This window comes from Macaca thibetana, chromosome 19 (assembly GCF_024542745.1).
Source record: "Macaca thibetana thibetana isolate TM-01 chromosome 19, ASM2454274v1, whole genome shotgun sequence".
Taxonomy (NCBI): domain Eukaryota; kingdom Metazoa; phylum Chordata; class Mammalia; order Primates; family Cercopithecidae; genus Macaca; species Macaca thibetana.
This window is the reverse complement of record NC_065596.1, coordinates 15,660,989-15,673,524: the sequence shown is the minus strand read 5'-3', so window position 1 is coordinate 15,673,524 and position 12,536 is coordinate 15,660,989. Positions and strand designations below refer to the sequence as shown.

Here is a 12,536-nt window from a genome sequence, read left to right as displayed (position 1 = left end):
TTTTTAGTAGAGACGGGGTTTCACCATGTTGTCCAGGCTGGTCGTGAATTCCTGACCTCAGGTGATCTGCCCGCCTCGGCCTCCCAAAGTACTGGGATTACAGGCGTGAGCCACCGCGCCCGGCCAGTTCTTCTTTATTTTTTATAGTGTTGAGACAGGGTCTTGCACTGTCGCCCAGACTGGAGCGCAGTGATGTGATCATAGCTCGCTACAGCCTTGACCTCCTGGGCTCAGCCGATCCTCCCATCTCAGCCTCCCGAGTAGCTGGGATGACTGGCGTGCGCCACCGTGCCCAGCTACTTATTACATTCTTTTTAGAGGCAGGATCTCTCTGTGTTGCCCAGGCCGGTCCTGGGCTCAAACGATCCTCCCGCCTCGGCCTCCCAAGTGTTAGGATTGCAGGCGTGAGCCACCTCGCCTCCCCTTTCACTCACATTTTAAAATGGGTAAACAGCATCGCTTGAGCCAGGGAGGTCGAGGCTGCAGTGAGCGTGATGGCACCACTGCACTCCTGCCTGGTTGAAAAAGCAAGACCCCATCTCTAAAAGTGAAATAAAAATAAATTAAAATGGGGAAATAGTAAATCAACAAGTGCAAAAACAATCTTTTGTCCTATTCAGTGCAATGAAGGAAACAATGAAATGTGGAAGTGATGGGTCAGGGAAGCCACTCTGAGGAGGTGACTTCGGAGCTGTCTCCAGATGATCAAGGAGTGAGCTGGTGGAAAGCCCGAGGAGCGGGGGCTTTACCGGATAGCTGGTGCAGATGTCCTGGAGTGGGGTGGGACGGGCTTATTTTGGTCAAAGAGCAGCGAGGAGATGAGAGCACCACTGGAGTAGAGTGGAGCGGGGGTATGGAGGTCAGAAAGTGAATATGGTGCACGGCAGGTCATGCAGGGCCATGGGAGTGGTGCAGAGAGAGGAGTGTGGTTTCTGTTGTAACCACTGATGAATTTTTAGCAGGGGGAGGCGCATCATCTGATTCCTGGCAGTCACTTGGAGGAGGATGGGCTGTTGAGAGGGTAGTAAGGTAGACCTAACATCTTAGATCTCTATGATACATCATGCTGCCATTCAAGAGGTGTTTGCTGAGTTCTAGGCAACTGTAGGTTTTTTTTTTTTTTTTTTTTTTTGAGGCGGAGTCTTCACTTTGTCGCCCAGGCTGGAGTGCAGTGGCACCATCTCGGCTCACTGCAAGCTCCGCCTCCCGGGTTCACGCCATTCTCCTGCCTCAGCCTCCCGAGTAGCTGGGACTACAGGCGCCCGCCACCGCGCCCGGCTAATTTTTTGTATTTTAGTAGAGACGGGGTTTCACCGTGTTAGCCAGGATGGTCTCGATCTCCTGACCTCGTGATCCGCCCGCCTCAGCCTCCCAAAGTGCAGGGATTACAGGCGTGAGCCACCGCGCCCGGCCAACTGTAGGTTTTTTGTTTGTTTGTTTGTTTTGACGAAGTCTGGCACTGTCACCCAGGCTGGAGTGCAGTGGTGCGATCTCGGCTCACTGCAACCTCTGCCACCCGGGGTTCAAGCGATTCTCCTGCCTCAGCCTCCTGAGTAGCTGGGATTACAGGCATGTGCCACCATGCCCGGCTAATTTTGTATTTTTAGTAGAGACGGGTTTCTCCATGTTGGTCAGGCTGGTCTCAAACTCCCAACCTCAGGTGATCCGCCCACCTCAGCCTCCCAGAGTGTTGGGATTACAGGCATGAGCCACTGCACCTGGCCATAACTGTAGGTTTTATGTGCAATGTATTTCCATCTGTAAAGCAAATTGTACTTAAATGCACTTTGTTTTTTTTTTTTTTGAGACAGAGTCTTACTTTGTCCCCCAGGACGCTTTGCAGTGGCATGATATTGGATCATTGCAACCTCCGCCTCCTGGGTTCAAGCAATTCTCTTGCTTCAGCCTCCCAAGTAGCTGGGACTACAGGCTTGCGCCACCACGCTCGGCTAATTTTTGTTTGTATTTGTAGTAGAGACAGGGTTTTGCCATGTTGGCTAGGCTAGTCTTGAACTCCTGGCCTCAGCAATCCATCTGCCTTGGGCTTGCAAAGTACTGGGATTACAGGCATGAGCCACTGCATCCGGCTTTTTTGTTTGTTTGTTTGTTTGTTTGAGACACAGTCACACTCTGTTGCTCAGGCTGGAGTGCAGTGATGTGATTACAGCTCAGTGCAGCCTCAACCTCCCTGGGCTCAAGTGATCTTCCTACCTCAGCCTCCCTAGTAGCTGGTACTAAAGGTATGTGCTACCATACCCAGCTAATTTTTATATTTTTTGTAGAGATGGGGTTTTGTCACGTTGCCCAGGATGGTCTAGAACTTCTGGGCTCAAGTGATCTACCCGCGTCAGCCTCCCAAAGTGTTGGGATTTCAGGTATGAGCTACTGTATCCAGCCCCCTATGGGCTTTTATATGCAGAGAATACCTTTAGGAGATATTTAAAAACTAGGGAGAGGAACAGGGATGTTTGAGTGGGAGAGAGATTGAGTTTTCACTTTTGTGATTTTTAATTAAAAAAGTTTTTTTTGGGCCGGGCGCGGTGGCTCAAGCCTGTAATCGCAGCACTTTGGGAGGCTGAAACGGGTGGATCACAAGGTCAGGAGATCGAGACCATCCTGGCTAACATGGTGAAACCCCGTCTCTACTAAAAAATACAAAAAACTAGCCGGGCGAGGTGGTGGGCGCCTGTAGTCCCAGCTACTCGGGAGGCTGAGGCAGGAGAATGGTGTGAACCCGGAAGGTGGAGCTTGCAGTGAGCTGAGATCCGGCCACAGCACTCCAGCCTGGGCCAAAGAGCGAGACTCCGTCTCAAAAAAAAAAAAAAAAATTTTCTGTTCAGGCGTGGGGTCTCAAGCCTGCAATCCCAGCACTTCGGGAGGCTGAGGTGGGAGGATCGCTTGAGACCAGAATTTAGAGGCTTCAGTGAGCTGTGTTCATGCCACTGCACTCCTTCCTGGGCAACAGAGCAAGACCGTGTCTCTAAGAAAATAAAACAAAAGGCCAGGCATGGTGGCTTACGCCTGTAATCCCAGCACTTTGGGAGTCTTAGGCGGGTGGATTACGAGGTCAGGAGTTCGAGAACAGCCTGACCAACATGGTGAAACCCCATCTCTACTAAAAATACAAAAATTAGCCGGGCATGGTAGCGCCTTCGTGTAACCCTAGCTACTCGGGAGGCTGAGGCAGGAGAATCGCTTGAACCTGGGAGGCAGAGGTTGTGGTGAGCCAAGATTGCGCCACTGCACTCCAGCCTGGGTGACAGAGCGAGACTCCATCTCAAAAATAAATACATACATACATATAAGAGTAAAACAAAAATAAACAAATTAAAATTTTTTCTTTTAATTATTCAGTTAAAAACTCATTTGCTTTAAAAAACAAAGATCATTTTAATGTAGGGTGAGGAAGTGTGTGTGTGTGTGTGTGCAGGGGAGGGTAGTGCAATCTGGCGAAGGATGGGGTGAGGCAGCAGAAGACACAGGGACCCAAGGAAGGAAGGGAGAGGAGGGACCGGACTTAAGAAATTTTGTAAAAGAGTCAACAGGATGTGGGGTGAGCAGCAGGCAGGGCACACATGACTGAGGTCTGCAGTCTGAAGATGCCTGTAACCTAGATAGGAGATGATATCTGTTATGCATATGCTAAACCTTTAAGATAATGGCCCATGAGGCCGTGCACAGTGGCTCACACCTGTAATCACAGCACTTTGGGAGGGTGATGCGGGATCATGATTTGAGTCCAGGAATCCAAGGCTGCAGGGAGCTATGATCATACCACTGCATTCCAGTCTGGGGCAACAGAGTGAAACCCTGTCTCAAAACAACAGCAACAAGAATCAGATGCTGGAGTGCAGTGGTGCGTGCCTGTAATCTCAGATACTGGGGGAGGGCTGAAGTGGGAGGATTGCAGGAGCCCAGGTGGTCGAGACCAGCCTGAGCAACACAGTGAGACCCCATCTTCAAAATCTTCAAATAAAAAAAAAAAAAAAGGAAATTCAGAGATGGAGAGCACCAGGGTCATTCGAGGGATTGCTAAATACTTTTGTGTCATCATTGAGCAATAAAATGGCCCTTGAGACCCAGTTGCAGCCTTGAGGATTTTTTCCAGCCATGCTCAGCTTCCCAAGACAGGCACAGAAGGGAGAATAGATTCTGCAGAAGGCTCTCCTGGCCAGTCTTGCTGTGTGTGTGTGTGTGTGTGTGTGTGTGTGTGTGTGTGTGTGTGTGTCTTGTTCTGTCACCCAGACGAGTGCAGTGGCACAACTTCGGCTCACTGCAGAAGGCTCTCCTGGCCAGTCTTGCTGTGTGTGTGTGTGTGTGTGTGTGTGTGTGTGTCTTGTTCTGTCACCCAGACGAGTGCAGTGGCACAACTTTGGCTCACTGCAACTTCCACCTCCTGGGCTCAAACGATTCTCCTGCCTCAGCCTCCAGAGTAGCTGGGACTATAGTCGTGCGCATCACGCCCAGCTAATTTTTGTATTTTTAGTAGAGATGGGGTTTCACCATGTGGGTCAGGCTGGTCTCGAACTCCTTATTTCAAGTGATCTGCCCGCCTCAGCCTCCCAAAGCCCTGGGATTACAGGCGTGAGCCACTGTGCCCGGCCGCTAGTCTTGCTTTGATTCCTGGCTGTACTGGGGATTCCCGATGCCCCATTCTCCAGTTGGGTATTCTGTGCCTGAAGTTTGCTCATCACAGCTTAAATCACTCTGTGCAGTGCTTGTCAACCAAATCCGCTGAGACCGACCCTCTCCCACCTTCCTGACTTCTGCTGCAATGCCCATTCCACCTCTGAATTCCCCTCTTCTGTGGGCCAGTCCTGACCTCACCAGTCGGCCCCATCTCTATGGGACTGGCTTCTCTTTGAGAGGCTGAGTGCGGAGTGGGTGTCCATATATTTAATAATAATTTAGAAAGCTAGAATCTAGAAAGCTAGAATTATTATTATTATTATTATTATTTATTAGAGAGACAGGGTTTAGCTGTGTTGCCCAGGCTGGAGTACAATGTTGCAATTACAGCTCACTGCAGCCTGGACCTGCTGGGCTCAAGTGATCCTCCCACCTCAGCCTCCTGAGTATGTGGGAATACAGGCGTGCACCACGACACTAGCTTTTTTTTTTTTTGAGATGGAGTCTCACTCTGTCACCCAGGCTGGAGTGCAGTGGCGTGATCTCAGCTCACTGCTGCAACCTCCGCCTCCCAGGTTCAAGCAATTATCCTGCCTCAGCCTCCTAAGTAGCTGGGACCACAGGTGTGCACCACCATGCCCAGCTAATTTTTTTGTAGTTTTAGCAGAGATGGGGGTTTCACCTTTTTAGCCAGGATGGTCTCGAACTCCTGACCTCGTGATCTGCCTACCTTGGCCTCCCAAAGTGCTGGGATTACAGGCATGAGTCACTGCGCCCAGCCAATTTTAAAATTTTTTTGTAGTGACAGGGTATTAGTAGGTTGCCTAGGGTGGTCAAACCTTAAGTGATCCTCCTGCCTTGGCCTCCCAAAGTGCTGTGGGATTACACAGCTGTGAGGTACCATGCTTGGCCAGGATTTGATTTATTTTAGTATTAGAGATGGTCTTGCTGGGATGCCCAGGCTGCAGCGCAGTGACATGATTATTGCTAACTTCAGCCTTGAACTCCTGAGATCAGGTGATCCTCCAGCCTTGGCCTCACAAAGTGCTGGGACTACAGGCATGCACAACCACTCCCAAAATTCAGGATTTTTTTTTTTTTTTTTTAAGACAGAGTCTTACTCTATTGCTCAGGCTGGAGTTCCATGGTGCAATCTTGGCTCACTGCAACCTCCACCTCCTGCCTCAGCCTCTCAAGTATCTGGAACTACAGGCGCGTTCCACCACGCCCAGCTAATTTTAGTATGTTCAGTAGAGACAGGGTTTCACCATGTTGGCCAGGCTGGTCTTGAACTCCTGAGCTCGGATGATCCGCCCGCCTTGGCCTCCCAAAGTGCTGGGATTACAGGCATGAGCCTCCCAAAGTGCTGGGATTACAGGCATGAGCCACTGCACCCAGCCCAAATTTCAGGATGTTTAGGCTCAGACCATAGCAGGACTCCCAGTAGGTTCCAACTGCCCTTGCAGGGAGCCCTAGAATGCTGAGACTCCAGCAGGAAATGAGGGCTCTTAAACGTCAGAACTAGTCTTGACCCCAGTTGGGTGAAGACTAAAGAGGGCACAGACATAGGATTGGTGGGCAGGGGGCAGGAGTGACCCAGAGTGCATTGAGGGTGGGAGCATGTGGGACCTGCCTCTCTCCACAGGTCCCGGATGGGTTTGGTGGCTGTAGCTTCAAGACTAACAGGACCTGCTGGACCATTTGGGATACAGTTTCTGGAAGGGAAACTGAGACAAATTCTTTCTTTTCTTTTCTTTCTTTTCTGAGATGGAGTCTTGCTCTGTCGCCCAGGCTGGAATGCAGTGGCGCAATCTCGGCTCACTGCAACCTCCGCCTCCCGGGTTCAAGCGATTCTCCTGCCTCAGCCTTCTGAGTAGCTGGGATCACAGGCGCCCACTGCCACACCTGGCTTTTTTTTTTTTTTTTTTGTGAGATGGAGTCTCACTCTGTCATCTAGGCTGGAGTGCAATGGCATAATCTTGGCTTACTGCAACCTTCACTCCCGAGTTCAAGCAATTCTCCTGCCTCAGCCTCCTGAGTAGCTGGGATTACAGGTGCCCACCACCACACTCGGATAATTTTTGTATTGTTAGTAGAGACGGGGTTTCATCATGTTGGCCAGGCTGGTCTCGAACTCCTGACCTCATGATCCACCTGCCTTGGCTTCCCAAAGTGCCGGGATTATAGGCGTGAGCCACTGTGCCTGGCCATGACAATTTCTTTTTTTTTTTCCGAGATGGAGTCTGGCTCTGTTGCCCAGGCTGGAGTGCAGTGGCGTGATCTTGGCTCATGGCAACCTCTGCCTCCCGGGTTCAAGCGATTCTTCTGCTTCAGCCTCCTCAGTAGCTGGGATTACAGGCAGGCACCACCACACCCAGCTAATTTTTTTTTTTTTTTTTAAATTTTTAGTAGAAACAGGGTTTTGTCATGTTATCCAAGCTGGTCTTGAACTCCTGATCTCAAGTGATCCATCTGCCTCCACCTCCCAAAGCACTGGGATTACAGGTGTGAGCCACTGCACCCGGCCCAAACTGGGACAAATTCAAGCTTTGTGGCCACATATGAATACAAGGCATGGCTCTGTGCAGTGTTGGGTCAGTGAACCTCTTTGAACCTCCATCGTTCCACCTGTAAGATGGGGTCCTTCTACCTCACAGGGTTGTGAAAACACTGTTCTTTTTGGGCACGTAGTAAGTTAACTCATGCTTTCACCTGGCAAACATTTATTGCCTTAGTGATGACAGAATGAGCAAAGTCACGCTTGTCAACGACCCCTCCCCCCAACTGTGCCTGGCACTTTGCCAACAGCACAGGACTCAAGACTCATTTCTGAATCACATGGCAGTTGGGAGGTAGATTCTGCTGTTAGTCCCGTTTGACACACGCAGAAGTGGAGAATGGGCAGCGGAGCGGGTGTGATGTTGGGGGAAGATCAGGGCCCAGGGGTGGGGGCTGCAGCAGTGACTCACAGACTCAGGGCCTGGGCAGGACTGGAGGCCAGAGGACTGGACTTTTAGGCCATTGCAGCCCAGGTAAATGAGGCTCTCATTGGCAGGGCCTGGCTCCCCACCAGGCAGGCAGGCAGACAGGCGGGCAAAAGAGAAGGCGGAATCCCAGGGCCCAGCTCAGATCTTCTCCACGTAGTTTCCTGGGAAAAGGCCCTCCTGGCCGTGAAGCCGGCCCTTCCACCAGCCCGAGGAATCTGTGGGAGAGAGGAAAGCTTGAGGTGCCCCTAGCTGGCCCTGGAGAAAGTTCTCATGCCTGCTCCGTCTGTCTTGTTCATGAGGTCTCCCTAATGTTATCCAGGCTGGTCTTGAACTCCTGGGCTTAAGCCATCCTCCTGCCTCAGCCTCCCAAAATGCTGGGAGCCACTGCATCCGGCCATTTCCACTCTTAGAATTTTTTTTTTTTGGTAAATCTTTTGTAGAGATGGGGTCTTGCTAGGTTGCCCAGGCTTGTCTCAAACTCCTGACCTCAAGTGATCCTTCTGCCTCAGCCACCCAAAGTGCTGGGATTACAGGCATGAGCCACCTCACCCGTCTGTTATCTCTGTTCTCCCGTGGGGAGGGTGTACAGTGGTGGGGTCTGCCTGGTGATGTCAGGATTCTTACCGCTCCCCTGACCCCAGCTTCTGCCCTGGTACACACACCTTCCATGAGGATCTCGATGACCTCGTTCACATTGAAGCTCAGCTCGTCCACATCTTGGCCCACATACTGGTACAGCGCCCGGCACCTGGGGCCATGTGTCCGAGGCTGGGGCTTGGGTCGGCCCACACCAGGCACTGGCCGTTGCCCCACACTGCGCTTCCTCTGCATGCTGTGAGCACAGGGGGTTTGAGTCACAGCCCCAGACACTCCCCTACCCCCTGCCCACTTCCTGGGGCTGCCCTCCCACCCCACCTACCCGGCCATGCCCTGGTCAGGCACGTTGAGGAATTCCGTGTTGTGCTCTGAGGGCAGCTGTGCCCGGGGTCGTCTGCTGGCTCCCAGGGATGTGGACGGAGGGCCCCGGGGAGGCCGGTGGGAGCTCCCTCCAGACATGATCTCCAGGGGCAGGGGGCCCCCTCTGGCAGAGGGGGGCACCCCATTGCGATCCATGCCTGTGGCAGGAGCAAGGATGAAGACATGTATTAGGGTGATGCTAGGAGGATTTGAGGAGGACTTGGCTCCAAGTTCCCAGTCTGAGGGAGGAGATTGCCATGCTCTCAACCCAGTGTGGTAAGGATTGGGCCAGACAGAGGGGCTCTGGGGCTAGGAGGGCCTAGACAGAGGCTTTTTTTTTTTTTTTTGAGATGGAGTCTTGCTCTGTCACCCAGGCTGGAGTGCAGTGGCGCAATCTCGGCTCACTGCAAGCTCCGCCTCCCGGGTTTGTGCCATTCTCCTGCCTCAGCCTCCCGAATAGCTGGGACTACAGGCAACTGCCACCACGCCCAGCTAATTTTTTTGTATTTTTAGTAGAGATGGGGTTTCACCGTGTTTGCCAGGATGGTCTTGATCTCCTGACCTCGTGATCGGCCCACCTCGGCCTCCCAAAGTGCTGGGATTACAGGTGTGAGCCACCGCACCTGGCCAACAGATGCTTTTTTAAGAATTTTAAAATTATTTTTTACTTTTATTTGTTTATTTTGAGACATGGTCTCACTCTTGCCCAGGCTGGAGTGCAGTGGTACAATCATAGCTCACTGCAACTCTGATGTCCTGGGCTCAATCAATCCTCCCTCCTTAGCCTCCTCTTAGGGGCAGCTGGGACTACAGGTATGCTCCACTATGCCCAGTTGATTTTTATAATTTTTATTTTTATTTTTTTATTTTTATTTATTTATTTATTTATTTTTTTGAGACGAAGTCTCGCTCTGTCGCCCAGCCCAGGCTGGAGTGCAGTGGCGCGATCTCGGCTCACTGCAAGCTCCGCCTCCCGGGTTCACGCCATTCTCCTGCCTCAGCCTCCCGAGTAGCTGGGACTACAGGCGCCCACAACCGCGCCCGGCTAATTTTTTGTATTTTTAGTAGAGACGGGGTTTCACCGTGGTCTTGATCTCCTGACCTTGTGATCCGCCCGCCTCGGCCTCCCAAAGTGCTGGGATTACAGGCGTGAGCCACCGCGCCCGGCCAATTTTTATAATTTTTAAAGTAGAGATGGGGTCTCACTATGTTGACCAGGCTGGTCTCAAACTCCTGGCCTCAGGCAATCCTCCCACTTCAGCCTCCCAACATGCTGGTTTTATAGGCATGCGCCACTGCACTTGGCCTTATTTATTTTTTATTTGTTTAGAGACAGGTTTTGTTCTGTGGCCCAGGATGGAGTGCAGTGGTGAGATCATAGCTCACTGCAGCCTCCAACTCCAAGGCTCACATGCTATCCTCCCCTCTCAGCCTCCTAAATAGCTGGGACTACAGGCACACACCACCTTGCCCAGCTAATTTAAAAAGAATTTTTAGGTCAGGCACGGTGGCTCAAGTCTGTGATCCTAGCACTTTGGGAGGTCAAGGTGGGCAGATCATGAGGTCAGGAGTTCATGACAAGTCTGGCCAACATAGTGAAACTCCATCTCTACTAAAAATACAAAAATTAGCCAGGCATGGTGGTGCACGCCTGTAGTCCCAGCTACTCGGGAGGCTGAGGAGGATAACTGCTTCAACCCGGGAGGTGGAGGTTACAGTGAGCCGAGATCACGCCACTGCACTCCAACCTGGGCAACAGAGCGAGACTTAGTCTCAAAAGAGAAAAGAAAAGGCCAGGTGCGGTGGCTCACGCCTGTAATCCCAGCACTTTGGGAGGCCTAGGTGGGTGGATCACGAGGTCAGGAGTTCAAGACCAGCCTGGCCAACATGGTGAAACCCTGTCCCTACTAAAGATAAAAAAAAAATTAGTTGGGCATGGTGATGCATGCCTGTAATCCCAGCTACTCGGGAGGCTGAGGCAGGAGAATCTCTTGAACACGGAAGGCAGAGGTTGCAGTGCGCTGAGACTGCACCATTGCACTCCAGCCTGGGTGACAGTGCTAGACGCTGTCTCAAAAAAAAAAAAAAAAAAAAAAAAAAAAAAAGGGCTGGGCATGGTGGCACATTCCTGTCGTCCCAGCTACTCAGGAGGCTGGGGCAGAATTGCTTGAACCCGGGAGGTGGATGTTGCAGTGAGCCAAGATCGTGCCACTGCACTCCAGACTGGGTGATAGAGCGAGGCTCTGTCTTGAAAAAAAAAAAAAAGAATTTTTAGTAGAGACGGGATCTGGCTATATTGCCCAGGCTGATCTTGAACTCAAGTGATCCTCCTGCCTTGAGCCTCCAAGAGTGCTGGGATTACAGGTGTGAGCCACCTGGCCGGGCCAGGAGCAGCTTTGCAGGGGCAAGTTTCCCTCCTCCTCTCCTCTGTAGAAGGGCTTCTGTGGGTAAGTCTTGGTGGATACATAAGAGCTCAACAAATGGAATGGGAATTTGAGAGAGTAGCAGAGAAATGGTCCAAAGGCCTGGAGGTAAGAATAAATTTGGTGGGTTGGGAAAAGAAGATGTAGTTTGAGGCCAGGCACTGTGGCTCACACCTGTTAATCCCAGCACTATGGGAGGCCGAGACGGGTGGATCACCTGAGGTCAGGAGTTCGAGACAAGCCTGGCCAGTGTGGTGAAACCCTGCCTCTACTAAAACGATACAAAAATTAGCCGGGCGTGGTGGTGGTTGCCTGTAACTCAGCTATTCAGGAGGCTGAGGCAGGAGAATCGCTTGAATCCAGGAGGCGGAGGTTGCAGTGAGCTGAAGATTTTGCCACTGCACTCCAGCCCGGGAGACAAGAGTTGGACTGCGTCTCAAAAAAACAAACAAACAAACAAAAAACAAAAAAAGAGGCTGGGCACTGTGGCTCATGCCTGTAATCCCAGCACTTTGGGAGGCCAAGGCGGGAGGCTCACGAGGTCAGGAGATCGAGACCATCCTGGCTAACACGGTGAAACCCTGTCTCTACTAAAAATACAAAAAACTAGCTGGGCATGGTGGTGGGCACCTGTAGTCCCAGCTATTCGGGAGGCTGAGGCAGGAGAATGGCACGAACCCGGGAGGCGGAGCTTGCAGTGAGTCGAGATAGTGCCACTGCACTCCAGCCTGGGCGTCAGAGGGAGACTCCATCTCAAAAAACAAACAAACAAACAAACAGATGTAGTTTGCAGGGCAGGAGTGTAGGGTAGGAGGAGAGAAGATGTCAGTGGTTAGCTGGGTTTGGGTTTTGAAGGGCTCTGAATGCCAAACTAAGTTTAGCGTTTATTCTATGGGAGACATGGAGCTATGGAGAGTTCTGGACAGAGAAGTAAGTGGTAAACTGTATTTGTTAGATTTCGTTTGCTTAAGGTCTGGTTTAAGCCATGGGACCCACAAAACACAAGGGAAGACAGCAAGGGACGCAGCTCCTCACCTCTCGGGGGCCCAGGGGCCGCCCGGGTAGGGGCCGCCCGGGTAGGGGCCTGGGACGACCTTCGAGGTCTTCCCTTGGCCATTCCCTTCCGCGTAGGCTCTGAAAGAAGAGTGTCAGGGATTTGAGTGATAGACAACGCTCTTTGCCCCGCCCACAAGTCTAGTCCATTCTGAGGTTACGCCGCACCCCACCCCCTCAGACTCTCCCATTAGCACCGCCCCTTAGGTACAGGTACATTGGCTCCGCCCACTAATTGGCCTCGCCCCCAAGAGCCCCACACCTCACTGGCCTTGCTTTTTGGGCCCGCCTACTTTAGGACATTCCTTCATCGCTACCGGGTTCCAGGGTTGCCGCTCTGGCCACACCCCTCTACATTTCTCTCCCCCCGCTTGGTCATGTCTTCCCCTTAACAGCCTTTCTCTCTCTCTAGACCCGCCCCTTCCTTGCTGTTGCCCACTCTGGTCCATCCTGCCGGCTCTGCCCCACTGTTTTGATTGGTTTCCTC

At 51.9% G+C, this 12,536-nt stretch overlaps 1 protein-coding gene and 1 long non-coding RNA gene across 2 annotated transcripts in view; one reads left to right on the top strand and one right to left on the bottom strand.

Annotated features, from left to right (window-relative positions):
• Positions 1-12,536, top strand: part of LOC126942911 (uncharacterized) — a 600,821-nt gene that overhangs the window by 139,075 nt on the left and 449,210 nt on the right. The window lies entirely within an intron of this gene.
• The window catches only part of MYO1F (myosin IF), a 55,173-nt gene continuing 49,972 nt past the window's right edge, over positions 7,336-12,536 (bottom strand). The window contains exons 25-28 of the mRNA XM_050770075.1: positions 12,032-12,130; positions 8,536-8,731; positions 8,279-8,448; positions 7,336-7,831 (exon numbers count right to left, since the gene is read on the bottom strand). Coding sequence (XP_050626032.1) covers positions 7,755-7,831; positions 8,279-8,448; positions 8,536-8,731; positions 12,032-12,130 — 542 coding nt within the window. The 3' untranslated portion in view covers positions 7,336-7,754. The remainder of the gene's footprint in view (positions 7,832-8,278; positions 8,449-8,535; positions 8,732-12,031; positions 12,131-12,536) is intronic.